Source organism: Balaenoptera ricei, chromosome 19 (genome assembly GCF_028023285.1).
Source record: "Balaenoptera ricei isolate mBalRic1 chromosome 19, mBalRic1.hap2, whole genome shotgun sequence".
NCBI classification, from domain to species: domain Eukaryota; kingdom Metazoa; phylum Chordata; class Mammalia; order Artiodactyla; family Balaenopteridae; genus Balaenoptera; species Balaenoptera ricei.
In genome coordinates, this window is record NC_082657.1 from 35588369 (window position 1) to 35604911 (window position 16543).

Here is a 16543-nt window from a genome sequence, read left to right on the forward strand (position 1 = left end):
GGAGAAGCAGAGAGAGGAGTAACCACAGGGCTGCTGCACAGGTGATGAGAAAGCCACTTTTAGGAGAGAGAAGCTCTAGTGCTGGGAGAGTGGGAACAGAGCTGCTTGCTTAGATTCCCCAGTGCATAACGTAGCACGGTGTCCAAAACAAAGATACTAAGTGAATGAACAACTAACAGGTGAATGGAAGTGCCAGAATCCATTTAGCTAATCATTAATGGTTAACACTTTATAAATGCAAATATGATGATAGTCTCTTATTGGTCAGTGAACGTCCTTAGCCTGAGTGCACGTCTGTAAATGATCACAGAAGAACATGTCACCTGATTGCTGTGGGTACTGGGGTTCCACGGAGAACCCACTGGCTGTCTTTGAATCCTGTGCACACAGTGCTGTAGAGGAAAGGCTCTCGAGCCAGACTGCCGCTTACCAGCGTACCTTGGAAAAATTATTTAACATCCCCATGCCTCAGGTTCCTGGTTTGTAAAACAGAGAGGAGGAGGCCATTCATGGTCCCTGCCTAGTGGAGTTGTGAGATTAAGTGACTTAATACAAGAAGAGGGCTTAGCTGAGGGCCAGCACATCGAAAGTCGTCAGTTAAACCTTTCCTCTTTTAGGATGGAGAGGTGGAAGGCCATCCTGTGTGGGCGTTAATTTATTACTGCCTGCGCTGTGGAGACCTGCTTGCCGCTTCACAGGTGGTCAACCGAGCCCAGCACCAGCTGGGAGAGTTTAAAACTTGGTTCCAGGAGTACATGAACAGCAAGGACAGAAGGTACGGTGAATGAGATGGTGCATCCAGAAGAAGCCACGTGGAATCAGCAGGGTGGCCCCTGTGGCGTTGCTCTCTTTTCCTTGTGCATGGCTCCAAATAAGTTTCTGCTTGGGAGAAAAATGAAGTTTAGAAAGCAAGTAGAACTGTGTAGAATAACAGTTGAAAACATTAAAAGAGCCCCATTCTGACACCATGTGTACACTTACAAAGTCCCAGGCACATCAAGGATGCTTTATTAAATGAAACTTTGTTGTATTACACTTCACTTGTTCACACTTAGTGCTTTTCTGGTTGACCCAAATGACAATATACACTTCATACTCAAAGGCCAGAGTTAGAAGTTAGCAAACTTGAGATATAATCATTGAATTAATTCAGTAAGTTTTTTGTTTTGTTTTTTTTTAGTTCTCTTGCATTAAGGAACTGCTAAGCATTCGTTTTTCTCTGGTTTTTGTTAATGTAATAGGACTTAAGTTCATATTCGAACCCAGTTTAAATATACATACATGTATGTAGAAGAAATAAGGGTGGTTACCCCAGTTATACATGTGGAAAACCAGGGTTACTTTTTTGGCAGTGTCAATAATGCCATGTCCAGAGATTGTCTTAAACCATAAGCCCTGTCTGGCTCATGTTAGTGTAAAGTAGGGACAGTGTTTTAGGGTTCCCCCAGATGCAGACCCTGAGGCAAGGGTTTGAGTGCACGGAGTTTATTTGGGAGGTGATCTCACAGGGATAAGGGAGTGGAGAAGCCAGAGCGGGGCTAAGGCACTTAAGGGACTGACTCACTCTTGCCCATCACTGCTTGAGGGCTGCTGGGGAGGTGGGTGGAGGATTAGTTCCCCAGATCTTCCCATGTGCCTCTGACAGCCACTGCTTGAGGAAGCCAGTGGGTGGAGACGCAGGTGCTGGTAGCTGCAAGTCTGGTTAAAGTGATGGTGCCCGTGGGTATGGGTGGGACAGTGTTACCCTCCGTGAAGGAAGGCTTCGTGACTCTGCTGTGTGGTTGGGACCTGGGTGCTTTCAGATGCCCGTGAGGATCTTTAGCATATGTGTCTGTGTGTTCCCTTGTGTCTCTAGATTGTCCCCAGCTACGGAGAACAAGCTCCGACTGCATTACCGCAGGGCCCTCAGGAACAACACGGACCCCTACAAACGGGCTGTGTACTGTATCATTGGCAGATGTGACGTCACCGACAACCAGAGCGAGGTGGCCGACAAAACTGAGGACTACCTGTGGCTGAAGGCAGGCGCTGCTTCCCTTGCCCAGTAGGGCATTCTCCCCTTCCCCCTGCTCACACACTGCACACAGATGTTACTGCATAATGTATAATGCCAATAAGGTGACTGGACTAGCGGATTTCCTGTCTCCTGGCCCATTTTTTATTGTGTAATATTCGCAACCAGTAACACAGCCATTAGCATAGCCTCGAGCATGGCTGCTAACCGGCTACAAGTCCCCACCCGGCTCAGGAAGTAGCTTGTACCAATGCCTGTATTTCTCTTGGGGGTTTAGTTGAACCAGGTGTGTTTCGATGACGACGGCACCAGCTCCCCACAAGACAGGCTTACTCTCTCTCAGTTCCAGAAACAGTTGTTGGAAGACTACGGTAAGATACCCTGAACATAACTACCTTCCCTCTCTTGTCCACCTAAGGTCACTGCTTAGCTTTTTTCTGGGAAAATCCTTCATCTCTGAACTCTCTCTCCTTCAGAACTCTCTGGATCTTCAAAACACAACACAACAAAACAATGAGTTCAAATTTGGGTAGAGGCCACGCACGTGGCCGTAAACAGAGTATGTGACTTACATGGTCTTTGACAGTACACTCTTTCCACTAGTTCTTTGAACTGTTCTGCAGACGCTGGCTCAGGGAGAGACATAAGAGGACTTGGCTGCTGCTTCCTCAGAGACCTCACAGTGACTATATCTGAGCACAAACAAGGGAGAAATAGCTTTTCTTTTTTTCTTTCTCTCACTGTTTAAAAATTTGGGGAAGAAAAGGAGCTTCCAACTAGTGGTCCGCGGTGTTGAACGCAGATATCTGTGAATCTGAGTAAACCGAAGCTTTGAAATCATTCCTGTCCTTATTGAGTGACTTTTATCAGGATAAAGGAGAGAAACAGCCCCTTTTGTATTCCGTTTTAAGGTCCTGAGCTCTGTTTCTCTCCCAACTAATGCAAGCAGTTTGGGTTTTACAACACAGCCCTCGCTCGCCAGTTGTTTTGTGAGGTCCAGAGGCCGTGGAAACAGGCCACGGCTGGAGTGGTGTCCACTGTGTCCACAGCCCCCGCATCCATTCAGGCTCAGGCTGGTGCTTTTGTCCCGCCCAGCAAGTCCTTTGAGCACACAGGGCTTCTTCTGGGCTCGGGGCTGCCAGCAGAGGCCGGCTCCTTCTGAGTCAGCTTGACCTCCTCTCCCCGCGCAGGCGAGTCCCACTTCACGGTGAACCATCAGCCCTTCCTCTACTTCCAAGTGCTGTTCCTGACCGCGCAGTTCGAAGCTGCCATTGCCTTTCTCTTCCGCGTGGAGCGGCTGCGCTGCCATGCTGTCCACGTGGCGCTGGTGCTCTTTGAGCTAAAGCTGCTTTTAAAATCCTCGGGACAGAGCGCTCAGCTCCGTGAGTATTTGTTGGCAGTGGCACATCCATAACACATCCCCCCATCGGGTGGCAGTGGACACATAGCTGCAGCCAGCAGGGATTTGGGCAAGTGGTGCCAATCACTTTAGAGTGTTGTAGACGGTTGGGCTTCTGGGATGATTAGTATGAGGGTTCTTGCCTTTCCCCCCTCCATTAGTATTCCCTGAGGTGTTTAATAGATAAAATGCTGTGCTAAGTGCTAGTTTTGTGGCCAGTGAGTCAGGTCGCCTGGAGGGTGGTGCAGGAGAAACAGTCCCTAGAGTCATGAGACTGGTTCCCATTAGGGCTCTAACTGGAGACATTGGAAGGCCCAGCCAGCCATCTTGTGTGCCTCCCTGCATGGGGTGGGAGTCCGGGGAGGGAGAGAAGATACCTGTGCATGAATGGCTGCAGCTTCCTTAGTAGCACAGCAGACTCACTCCAGAGCACATGCCGTAATGGTCAGTTGTCACCATCTTTTCATTCAGAGACCAGCATACTAGTGGTTTACTAAAAAAATGCCACTTTCTCCAATCTGTACTTGGGACGAAATTGAGGACAGGGTGGTGAAGGGGACTGGCCTAAGCCCACACTGGCGAACATCGGCTGGGCTGCAGGAGTAGGTGCCGCCACGGGGTCTTTGGACTCAGTTCCCATAGCTCTCAGTTGCGTGGGTCAGAAGGGCAGTGTGGTTGTGACCAGTTCTGTCCCCGTTGGTGCAGTCAGCCATGAGCCTGGCGACCCTCCCTGCATGCGGAGGCTGAACTTCGTGCGGCTACTCATTCTCTACACCCGGAAGTTTGAATCCACGGACCCGAGAGAGGCCCTCCAGTACTTCTACTTCCTCAGGTTAGACTGGCTTTTGACCATTTACTTCAGCTGGTTTTGATTTCTGCCACTGTGAGAATGACAATTAGAGACCTTGGGGCCACACCAGAAACCAGGTTGATTTTGTCCCCTTCTAGAGACGAGAAAGACAGTCAAGGAGAAAACATGTTTCTGCGTTGTGTGAGCGAGCTGGTGATAGAAAGTCGAGAGGTATGTCTGTTAACTTTTCTCCACGCCCCCATGATTTCCAGTGTACAAGTTCTCATGCTGATGTGATACTGGATGGTCACCTCAATATGAGTTTGGTGGATGTGGCTGGGGGCAGGGGAGTGTTAGAGTTTTCTTTGGTTTCTGACAATGAAAATGTTGATTCAGTCTCACTGTTCTCTAGTTTGTGCAAGACTTCTCCCACCTCCCCTATTCCTCTCTTGTCTTCAAAGAATTGTGGATTTTGTGTATATCCTCGTCCAATAAACTGAGTAAACTTTTTTTTGTCTCTGCAGTTCGATATGATTCTTGGGAAACTAGAGAACGATGGAAGTAGAAAGGTGGGTTAAGTGCACCCCTAGAGGTATGTTAGTTTGCAGTTGGGGATTTATAATTGTCCAAAGAATACAGTTAGATTTTAGGATTCAAGGTACTGAAGATGCAAATCTGAATGAAGTTGCTTAGTTTTAAAAACAAAGAATGAAAATTACAGGCCCCAAATGATGACCTTGATTTTACATACATTTACATTTCTCCTTAAAATATGTAAATTTGTGGTTAGATAGTTTTTTTATTATGTTCAGAATACTCTTCTGTTCACACCTGCCATATTTTCAGCTGAGAAGGCTACATTTCTGCCATTCTTGGCTCAGAAAATATGCAAGAAAGAAATTGGTTACCTACTGCACCTACTCTCCCCAGAGGGGAAAGTTACAAATGTACTTGACCTCTCTCAAAAGATAGTTTTTGAGGGCTCAGAACTCTACACTGACCCCAGAGATGCAGCTGCTCCTGTGAGCCTTAGCAGTTCCCTAAGACCCATCATGGCTCTTGGGCAGTGTAGAAGGGGCAGAGGCCCTGGTGTCAGACCCCTCCTGACCCACTCGGGCACTCTCCACATGCCTCTCTTAGGGACTCACTTTCCTCATTTGTAAAAATGGGTGGTTTAGAGCCAGCAGTCTCAAGATGACCTCCCACTGCTCACACCATCCAGAAGAAGACCGATGGCATTCTTCATTCAGAAGAAGACCAGTGGCAGTGCTGGTGACAGTGGCCATGCTTATGGAGCAGTGACAACTGCCAGGCCCCTGTGCTGAATGCTTGACATGTATTTTCTCACCTAATCATCACAAGAACCCAACATAGTGGGAACCGTCATCTGTTTTTCAAGGGACTTGGAAGTGGAGACAAGAGAGGTTATCTTCCTCAAGATCACACAGCTAGTAAGGAAGTGAGCTGGGATTTGAGCCCAGTCCTTCTTGACCCCAGAGCCCGTGCTCTTCACTGATCTCCTGTGCTGCCAGCGTGGCGGAGCAGGTCACCCGACTTGGTCCAGGGCTGATGGAGAATCAGATGGCCAGTCAGACGTCACACAGTCTGCCCTCTCTCTTCGCGGTACCTCAAGCCTCTCTCATACTTTCTTGACCATTTGGTTGCTGTTGAGTGATGATGCAGATTTTTTTTTTTTTTTTAGTATCCTGACACCACTTGCCATATATTTTTTCAGGACTGGATTTCTTTTGCCATCTGTCTTAGAAAACAAATTCAGAATCTTTCAGATACTTTCTCTGAGCCTCCTGGTATTTTCCCCCTAGTGCCTACTCATCAGCAAAATTAAAACCATTGATGATTTCACCGATTCTCTAGGTCATTTTGGAAAATTAGAAAGCACAGTCTTACTGGTGACTCCTCTGTGCTGCCTTTGAGTCTGCCTCTTCATGGGTAGTTTCCTTGGTCCTTTTCATATGTTTAATAGGACCTTGTATCTTCGAGAAAGCAAGAGTCTAGCTGATGAAATATGTGCATTGCCCAGGGCAAGTATTTTAAGTTAAAGTAGTTTTCGGATCTCAGTTGCTTCTCTGTGTTTAAAATAACAGCTCTGTCCCCCCATTTCTCTCTTCCTCCCCTCCATAATTTGTCTTGTCAGCCTGGAGTCATAGATAAGTTTACTAGTGACACAAAGCCTATTATCAACAAAGTTGCTTCCGTGGCAGAAAATAAAGGACTGTTTGAAGAAGCAGCAAAGCTTTATGACCTTGCCAAGGTAAAATGTGCTCTTTTCTTTGTTCTGCACTTAATAGATCTATCGTCGGCCTTTTGGCATTAAATGCACAAACATTTCGATGGTGCCATTGTTGTACCCCTCTCCCTGCTGAGGCATTTTCTCCTAGTGCTTAGGCAGTTAATAGTCCAGTCAGGGTGAAATTACCATTTTACAGAATTATTTCTGCCCATAAGATCTTTCTGGCCAAACAAGAGTGACATATTGAAAGGCTGTCCCGCGGGCACTGAGCAAAGTTTCCCTTGGCAGCAGAGGAAGCGCCCATCACACTTGGGTGGTGAAGCTGCTGGTGAAGATGCCTGGTGCTCACCCTCCGGGCAGCCGCACACACACTGTGACCGGTGTGTGTCAGGGAACAAGACCACAGCTGAGGGGTTCTGAGAGAACTGGAGGAAGTAGCTCTTTGTGAGAACATGCGGGGAATACCGGTGACTGTTAGGGCCTGAAGAAGAGTACATTCTCTCCTTTTATCAACTGACCAACGTGGGCAAAAAGAGGGTTATAATTCATTTTTCTTTTCATTTAAAAGTGTTTTGATTGAGGTCTAATTAAAAAGTAGAAAAATGTACACATATTCAGTGAACAGCTTGATGGGTTTCCCACAGGTATGTATCTGTGTCATCACCACCCAGATCAAGATACAGAACAAAAGTTCCCTCTTTGGTTTCGGTTATTTAGTTTTTTTCCTCTTACTGATTATTTTTAATTGATTCCTTTCTTAATTTAAAAAACCGAACAGAACGCTGACAAGGTGCTGGAGCTGATGAACAAACTGCTGAGCCCCGTCGTCCCCCAGATCAGCGCCCCGCAGTCCAACAAGGAGAGGCTGAAGAACATGGCGCTCTCCGTCGCGGAGCGGTAAGGCGGGGCTGGCTCCGGGGGGTGCCGGGGCTCCCAGCGCCCGCCCAGATGCATCTTCAGCTTTACCGTAGCATCAGAGAGTTCCCCAGCATGGCTCTACTGACTCACCCTCCCACCAGCACTGACAGTTTGAGAGTTCCTGTTCCCCCACGTCATAACCAACTGTCACTTGGCACTGTCACTTGGTAAACATTCTTGCCAAAAGGAAGGGTATGAAAGGGTATCTCAACATTTTAATCCTGTACATGAGGTTTAATTCTAGGCATTATACTCATCTATATGTCATTAGCAGCCATCTCAAAGGCATTTTGGAACAAAGCTAGTGATGGATGGATGGGGAAATTCTTAGAGGTGTAGTGGCCAATGTTTCAGAAGCTACCTTCCTCCCCATGAGTTCGAGGAGTTATCATACTTTAACCAGTGTAACTCCCAGGCTGGGGCAATAGTTGTCACTTTTTGTGCCCTCTGCAGATAAGCCTAATAAAGTGACCCAGTGAAAACTGGGTTGGAGATGCTTGCTGAGATGGGGCTGAGGCAAGAGAACTGTGCTTCACACAGAACATTTATAGGTGGATTTCTGTCAAACCTGCCATCAAATGCTTGGCCATTTCAAAAGAAACACTGTTTTCCACTCCTTAGTTCACTTCATCTAGAGAGTTTAAGAGGTTTTGACATTTTTTAGATGCTATCCTCAAGTCATAGATTGCACAGAAATTCCTAATATACCCCCCTTCCTTCTTTTTTGTCCTTCAGGTATAGGGCTCAGGGAATCAGTGCAAATAAATTTGTGGACTCCACGTTCTATCTTCTGTTGGACTTGATCACCTTTTTTGATGAATATCACAGTGGGCATATTGACAGAGCCTTTGATGTAAGTTTCACGAGGGGTGTTTGAAGTGCAGGTTAATGTATGCCCTTGAAAAATCAAAACACTTCGTGAGATTCATTTAAAAGAAAGGAAATGTCACCAGTATGCCTGTTAAGTGAAGAAGGACAAGTATGATCCTGTGAATCTAAAAGGGATTTCTATGTTGCTCTTTTTTTCCTTTTTCTTTTTTCTCTTCCTTTTTTCTTTAGTCTAAAAACAGGGAGGTTTCTCAGAGTAATTTGAAATCTCTGAATTGTAGAACTGCCTCAGAAAACGAGGACAGGACTTGAGTCAGTCAGCAAGTTAGAATCAAAGCCTTTGAATGAGGGGATTAGCATTTTCTATTAGGAAGCCCACTATGAACGTGTTAGATGCTGACTATGTGTTTGAGGAGATGAAATGACTGTGATGGTTGTATCATATGGGACCGATGGGTTTTGTTTTAAATAGATAATTGATCGCTTGAAGCTGGTGCCCCTGAATCAGGAAAGTGTGGAAGAGAGAGTGGCTGCCTTCAGAAATTTCAGTGATGAGGTGAGTCCTTTTCTTCCTGAATTATAAAATTCTTTGTTCCCCCACTTCTACTGAAAGCTTTTGTTTTAACGTGCCAATAACTTTAACAGTCCTACTACAGTCACCATCCAGACTGAGTTTTCTAAGACGAGTCCAATTTCAGGTATCCTGGGCTGGTTTTTCTGTGAGTACACATATCCCCATCAGATTATTGTCTGAGTTCCTGACTCAGAAAATACGCTCGCTTTAGAGACGAGACATGTTCTTGGGAGAAATAGGTTTCTTGTTGATCCTGTGGGATCTGGTTTGATTCTTTATTATGCACTTGTTCTAGAGGGTGTGTCAGTGCTTAACTCTGATCTTGTCTAAGTAGTTCCATTGGGTGCATGAAATATGCATCATGATTCACGTCCTTCTTTCCCTTCTCTGAACCATTTTGTTTCAAGAAGCAGGTGCAGTGACCATGGACTCAGTTATCAGCCCAAGAGCCCCAGAGCTACTGTCTCTCTGCAGGGTTTCTAGCATGTTGCCACTGCTTGGCCCAAGGGTGCTCAACTGGGCTGCGCACTGGAATTGCTAGGAGACCTTTAAAAAAATCTTTGTGCCCAGGCCCAGAAATTCTGGTTTCCCTGATCTGAGCTGTAGCCCAGAACTTCCCTGGTTATTCCCATGTGCAGCTAGGGTAAGACTCTTCTCTAGAACCACAGGCACTGAGGGCCAGCTGCCTGGTTCCGGGATGTTTCTAACAGTGTTTCAATTTAAAACCATTAGTAAGCACATTCCTTTTATGAAAGCATGTTTCTGTTCTAGAGGAAGAAGGAAGGCCGGCTTCTGCATGTGTGGTGAGGCGGCTGCCTGCTGTGGTACACACAGTTCAGGAGGTCTTGCCTCTCGCCAGCCTTCCCTTCACACCTGCTGCAGTTCTACCCCTAGCCGCTCCTTCTTCTGTTGTTTCTTGCCCTCCCCTGGTTACATCATTCAGTGTTTCATGGACTGAAGTGTTGTACCAGGGCCTGTCCTCATAGACACTCCCAAGGACTCTGCTCGGGCTGTGCTGGTCCCATGGAGACAGTCTGGTGGATCTGAGACAGTGGGGAGCGGTGGGGACTGGAGAACCAGCGTGTGCGTCCCTGCCTACTGACATTCAAATGCAGGCTTTCGCTAATCACTCTTGCTGGCCACACGTACTCGGCATGCTTTTTGCTCACTGCCCCTGCCTAGGAGGACTGGCATAAAGAAGGGAGCAGAAGAGTGACCTGCCTGACCTTCTGAGTAGCATCGCCTGAGCTTTGCTTTCACGCTTGACATTGCAATGCCATCGGCTCCTTTTTGGTGGCTGTGTGGCGCTCCACCTGGCAGCTGTGGAGATGTGATGTGACCAGGCCTTCCTGGAGCACTGCTCCCCCCTCCCCCAACCTGTGGTCGGCCCCAGGGCTTGGTTCTTTCTCCTTACTTCATGTGTGTCCCTCTGTGCAGGTCAGGCACAACCTCTCAGAAGTGCTTCTCGCCACCATGAACATCTTGTTCACACAGTTTAAGAGGCTCAAGGGGACAAGTCCATCGTCGGCATCCAGGCCCCAGCGAGTCATCGAGGACCGTGATTCTGTAAGATCCCAGCCAGATGGTTGGCCAGAACCATCGCTGAGAACCACCTTTCTGGTTTGCTGTCCATTGCACCTCATGAGACCACTGCTCATGACCCTAAATTGCTCGTTTCTTTACTACCTGGCAGCTGGGTAAAGTTTGTGTCGGGGGCTCCCAGAAGAAGTCGAACATTAATGGGGTTGCTACTCTTCTCAAGCTAAAAAACAAAGATGTGCCAAGTCAGTGAATATCACCTTTAAAAAAATCAAAATGCTAATTTATACTGATTCCACAAGAATTCCTGCCCATTTTTAAATAGAAGGTCATTTTATGAGTCTCAGTTCAGTACTTTCATGAAAACCATACTTACTTTTGGTCAACAATTTGGTGCAAACCCTTGTTTCTACTGTCATCTCACAGTGACTCCAGAGAGGTACCTAGGACAGTCGTTATCCCCACTTTACAGTTGAGGGATCCGAGGCCTAGGTCAGGAGGCGTCTTGCTTTTGTGGGCCCCTCAGGTGGTAGGTGAAGGAGCCACGTCTGGAAGCCGGGTCTGTCTGACACCAGGGCCAGTGCCCTTTCCACTGCCTGTGGGGCCTCCGGCATTGCTTGGGTCACGTAGAGTCCAGGTAGATAGAACCCTGGGATTCCAACAGCATATGGTGTACGGTTGATTTGACAAAAGGGGAAAGAAAGGTGTTTGACCCAATTAAACCATTAAAACAGGCAGTGTTTTAGAATTACCTTTCCCTTAACATTTCCACTTAATGTTTGGTGAGTCTCTCAGTATGGTGTACAACAGCCATACCTGATTTTGGCAATGAAGAAACTAGAGCCGTGAAAATCTATCTCCCGCCTCCATGGATATCTGAGGGCTCTCTGCGCTGTGACCCCTACAGGCATTGTCACTGTCAGAACCTCTGCCTCGTGAGTGATGGTGGGAATTTTCACCTTTAGCAGCATACATAGCAGTGCTCAGAAGTGGTCCTCCGACGTGGTAGGCCCATCCATGTGTGCACGAGAGGCAGCTGCAGGTCTGCCATCTGCCCTTGGACAGGCAAGAGCCTACATAGGAGATGTGCCAGCAGTGGGCTCGCTGTGCTGGGGCCTTGGCAGCAGTGCTGTTGTGAATACAACTACTGAAGTGGTGGGCGTTTCTGATACTCTCTGTACTGCTTACAAGTCAGAGCAGGGCTTGCTCACAGAGAGCAGAGCTGGTGGCCCGGCAGGTCCATTTTCCACATCTGAAGGGAACTGATTGAAGACCAGCTGGACTCACACGCTGTGTGTTTTAGTCTCTCTTTTTTAGGCACTTAGTTTTTACATATGATGGATAAAGCCATTCTCCTGTCTTCCTCTTACCCACTGCTGTCCTTTGTAATGAAAGGAAGGGATGGGTGGAGTCGAGGAAAGACTTATGTGTAAAAGCTGCCTGCCCAAGAAGTGGCCTCATGGTTTAAGGTGCAGTGCTGCCAGGGAGTGGATGGGTCCCTTGGCCTGCATACCCCTAGAGCTTATGTAAAGTAGCTGCAAGTTAGGCAGGAGAGCCCATGCACATTTTTGCACTTTTAAAGAAAATCTGATGGATACTCTCATCATAAAGTAAATTTCTTTTGGTTTGGACATTAATTAGGACCTTTACTTGCCAATTTACTTCACATATCAGGTAAAAGGCACTTACCTTTCAGTTTTCTTCTTGAATGGTCCTTAAGAAGCCTAGTAAGTGACCCTTGAATTTTTCTTAAAAATCTCATTACTGGTCCAAAAGATGTGTGTAGACCCTCCCTTTCTATTCCAGATATGGTTTCCTTTCCTGCTGGTATAAGCATCCAACACACCTCAATGTGGGGCAACTGAAGCTGTTCTCTTACGTTTCTTTATTCTTTATTCAATAATTTATCCGTTGGAAATTGGAGTGAAGGTTCCTATTTTTGTTGTTGGAAACACCTGAGTTTAAATCTTTTTCCTTCCTGGAGCAATCCAGGCATCTCATAAATATTGTTGCCTAAGAAAAGAGGGCCAAGCACTTTTGTCAGGAAGGAAGGAATGTAAGGAGTGAAAGGAAGGAAAGGGGAAGACGCAGGAGAGGAAAGAGCTGGAATGGGCCTCACTTAGGCACGACTGTTGCCTCTGGTAGTGCAGGTGCTTCATGAGGGTCCTAGAAAGAAACTCAGGACCCCATGGTAACAGTTGGACAGAAACCAGCCAGGAGAGAGAGAGAGGCTCGGAGAAGTAGAGCAGGCAGTCTGAAGCACAGGGCCGTGTCAGCAGCTGGTCAGACGTGTCAGGCGAGGCAGCTTGCCCGGCACACCCATCCATCTTTTGCTAAGCAGAAGGGCTTTGGAACTGAGGCCCCGGCAACCGAGCTTTGCTAACTCTGCACCATGCTGGAGGAACATGATGGTGGAGGGTGAGACTGTCATCCACCCACCGGGAATCTGCCCTGACCCCAAGGGGTAGAAAATGGAAGGCCGGGGTGGTGGTTCCCAGGACAGTGCCCTGACCCGGAAGTTAACTGGATTTCTTCTCTTCTTCCCCTTTCTCTCAGCAACTCCGCAGCCAAGCCCGAGCCCTGATTACCTTTGCTGGGATGATACCCTACCGGACATCTGGGGACACCAACGCGAGGCTGGTGCAGATGGAGGTCCTCATGAATTGAGTGCGATGCTCCAAGGGGCTCCTGGGGCTGCTCGCTGTCAGTACCTCAGGCGTGTGGGCCCGCCAGGGTGGGGGGAGTTTCTGGTTTTGTTTCTGTTGTGTTAGTTTTGTTTTGTTTTTTTGTATTATGTATTTTTGTCAACACCAATAAATTTCTTTGATTTGTATTTCTTTTCACATTCTTTTATTTTCATTGTTTTGTTTTTTTTTTCCTTTGAAATTTTGTTCAAATTTTTATTTGTGTGGGAGGAAATGTCTTCACTAGTGCTTGGGCCAGAAAATGATAGGCTTATATAGGCATCTGTGATTTGGTTAAAGTTGACCTTAAATGATTAAAAATTCACCCAAAATGAGCAAGGAAATGAAGCCTTTGGGAGTTGCTTTTATTAGATACAACATTCCCTGTAGCAGGGTCACAGTTTGTTTTTCACATTTTTATTTGAATGTGAAAGCCAGTCTCAGCCTTGGTAAGTTAAGATTTGTGTGTAAAATACCAAGCACTCCATGTCCTCTTCCCTCTTATCTCACCAAGGTGGGCCTTGGCGTCCGGGGGTCCAAGACCATCCTCCAAATTATTTGCTCTGATCCCAGGATTAATCGGTTTGCTGTTCTGTTGAAATCCCACTGGAGATGAAAACATAGGCCTAGGAAACGATAGCCTAGTAAACGAACCTTGTTGGGGTCTCAGCTGGAGCTCGAGGGAGGGCAAACGTGGCCCCTTCTCCCTCTGTAGCTGCAGCACTGCGAGGCGACTGCTTGGCCTTGTGTACTCTCCTCTTCAAGAGGACTTCTAAGCCCCCTTTTCCCTTCTCTGGTGTTTGGTTCTTCTGCTTGGACAGCCTCCCCTCTCCTTCCCTTTCCCACTCATGAAGCCAGTTGGCCGGGCCAGCTCATGGGTCTCATTACATTGGGCATCAGCACTGTGGGGGTGTGGTCCCTGAGCAGAGGTTGTCCCCCATCATTGGCCCTGTTTCTCCCGAAGCTTTGGACTAAACTAGAGAGGACGTGAGGACGAGTGTTTGTTCCTGAATGGACCAGCTGGGGCTACGAGAAATTGGGTATGGTCGGCTCTACTGGTTTTATGGACTGCTCCTGAGGCGGACCCTCCCAGGAGGATGTTAAGATCCCCAGAGTCTCCAAAGGTACTTTTTGCTTCTAGGGAGGAAACTCTCTCTTGTCACAGGGCATGGTTACCCTCACAATCCTCTGGTTGTAAAAATACTAATTGTTGCCTTTCCTTGTAGTAAAGAGCTAATAGATAGATAATGGGGCCATCTGCTGTTCATCAGTTGGATCCCCTTATATCTATCAAGGATGTAGCCTAAGGGGCTGTCTCCCTCCTCTAGTCCCATCTATTCACCTTCAATTGGGCTTTACTAAGAAAGTCTCAGAAGGCAAGCACTGCAGGGGACTTGATTTAGCAAGTTGTGCCCAATTTATATGTGTTGATTATATTGTAAACAATGCAAACAATTTGCTTTAACAGTGCCTTAAAAAGATTATTCTGAGGACTTTTCATAAAGTGTGACCTAGGGTTCTGTTTTTTTTTTTTGATACTAGATCTTGTATATAGAAATATAACAGTGCCATAAAGGAGAGAAGGCTCAAGGTGTTTAAATATGTATTTGCTCCCTGGCTCACCTCTTGTTCATCATTCTCACTGTGAGAATTAATTGTGAATTTGCCTTTCCTTGCGTCATGCAGTTCTGCCAGCTCCAAATAGGAGAGCTGCACGTGACCCCTGCATAGGGGGATGAGGTCCTCTACCCTTGGACAGAAGGGAGAGGAAAGCTGCCCTGAAGGGGGAGCTGGGTGGAGTTGAGAGGAACGCAGTCCCTGGTTGGCATTTGAGAACTTGCGTAGCGAGAGACATTTATAGGAGAAATAAGGTAACTCGGTTCATACCAGAAGGGCTGGGGCAGGCTCATGGAGCAAACCCAGGGCTTGTCCTGTCGGCGGATTCTGTGGTAAAGCAAGGCCTGCTGGGTGCAGAGATGCAGGAGACATGAGGCCGAGTTTAGAAGGCCACAGCATCAACAGGTTCCCGTGTACCCATGGTTACAGCTTGTGCCCAGAAATCATGGTCCTGTGATAGCTTATTAGGTTAAAAGTCATCCTTAGCTCACTCAGTCAGGGAGCTAAATCCTTTCCCTTGATACTGGTCCATGATTTCACCATTTACCCAGAGAAACTGAGAGAAAGTGGCCCTGGGAGTCTTTCATCTTCCCAGGATGAGATTCCAATCTTTCTAACAAAATCAAGGGTACTTGGAGGCTGACAGGGTCAGTGCCTGCCTCTGAGTGGCTCATAATAAACTCACTGAGACACTCAGAGGGACGTACTGACTTGATCTGAGTCCCTTTCAGGGGCCTAGGGATTTGATTGCATGGACTCTGTTCCTTTGATTTTTTTTTTTTTTTTTTTTTTTTTTAAACAACCGTGGCCGCCTAACTTCTAAGGGAAAACAAGTGGAACTAGTGAGCTCTAAGAGCGAATCCTTTGGTTTTATCACTCCTGAGCTGGACGCGTTCATCAAAGAGCAGGAGATGCCCATGCACACTGAAGCCAGAATGTAGGCCCTGCTCCTGCCCTCCAAGAACTTACAGTCTAATTAGGGACTTGTAATGGCAGTAGAGCAGCCACTATTGTTATTCTTTTGATGAATCATTTTAAATTCTAGGGTTTAGGTTACTTGAAGAACAGTACTATAGACTTTCCCACAGAATCCCGCACTTGCTGATATAGAGGGGAAAAAAAATGGAGGAGCATTTACTCTTTGGATTCTCACCCCTGCCCGCTCTGTTTGAGTGAACTGTTTTGGCCAAAGCTTTAATACTCAATTTAACCATAACGTGCAGATGTGCCAACGTCCTACTGCTTTACACTGATCCCCACAATCATTGTTTCTCCATTAGGCGTCTGAACCTTTGTCTAGCTCATTAAGTAGTTCACATCACTGCCACATTTCCATCATGCCATTCAGGAAGTGACTCGGGCATGCCGAATGCTGAATAAAACCCCAAGCTGGGGCATTGTCCCAGGCCCAACAGAGTGCTGGCCGGCCCCAGCCTGCCTGGACTCTCACTTAGCCTCAGTCAGTCATAGAGATTGACTGAGCCCTGTGTCCAGCAAACTGGGAGAAAACGTTATAAAATTCCTAATGGAGATGTGCACTTTATGGTATTGTTCAAGATGCTCATTTTATATCAGTAAAAAAAGGCTTTTGTGCCTGCATTTCAGGAATATCAGGAAGAAGTCAGCAACTCATTAAATGGAAATTGTGTAGCTCCCTGCAGGAAAATGAGGCTGTTTTGAGGTCCTGGATGGTCCCCCGTTCTTCATTCTTTGTAGGTTGAATTCAGAAGTCACCTATCTCCGGCCTATCTTCTGCCATCTTCATAGTATACTAGTATCCCTCACAGGACAGGGACACTAGGGAAATAAATGTCTTGCCACTTGTTTCTAACTAAAAAGGTTGGTGGAAAAAAGCTTAAAACCACTAACTAAAATGTTTCCAAAATTATTTTCAAATGATCTGTGCTTCTCCTTGCCTTGTTATACGTG

At 46.8% G+C, this 16543-nt stretch overlaps 1 protein-coding gene across 8 annotated transcripts in view; it reads left to right on the forward strand.

Annotated features, from left to right (window-relative positions):
- The window catches only part of NUP93 (nucleoporin 93), a 103005-nt gene extending 89859 nt beyond the window's left edge, over positions 1 to 13146 (forward strand). For 5 of the 8 annotated variants that reach the window (XM_059903898.1, XM_059903904.1, XM_059903903.1 and 2 more), the window contains 13 exons: positions 618 to 775; positions 1856 to 2021; positions 2292 to 2385; positions 3205 to 3396; positions 4119 to 4245; positions 4362 to 4434; positions 4728 to 4772; positions 6359 to 6475; positions 7233 to 7351; positions 8108 to 8225; positions 8673 to 8756; positions 10212 to 10340; positions 12870 to 13146. In XM_059903898.1, the coding sequence (XP_059759881.1) occupies positions 618 to 775; positions 1856 to 2021; positions 2292 to 2385; positions 3205 to 3396; positions 4119 to 4245; positions 4362 to 4434; positions 4728 to 4772; positions 6359 to 6475; positions 7233 to 7351; positions 8108 to 8225; positions 8673 to 8756; positions 10212 to 10340; positions 12870 to 12980 (1533 nt within the window). In that variant the 3' untranslated portion in view covers positions 12981 to 13146. Of the gene's footprint in view, positions 1 to 617; positions 776 to 1855; positions 2022 to 2291; positions 2386 to 3204; positions 3397 to 4118; positions 4246 to 4361; positions 4435 to 4727; positions 4773 to 6358; positions 6476 to 7232; positions 7352 to 8107; positions 8226 to 8672; positions 8757 to 10211; positions 12784 to 12869 lie in introns of those variants that run through there. The other 3 variants (XM_059903899.1, XM_059903900.1, XM_059903897.1) reach the window with 1 other exon arrangement.
- The last annotated feature ends 3397 nt before the right edge of the window (positions 13147 to 16543 follow it).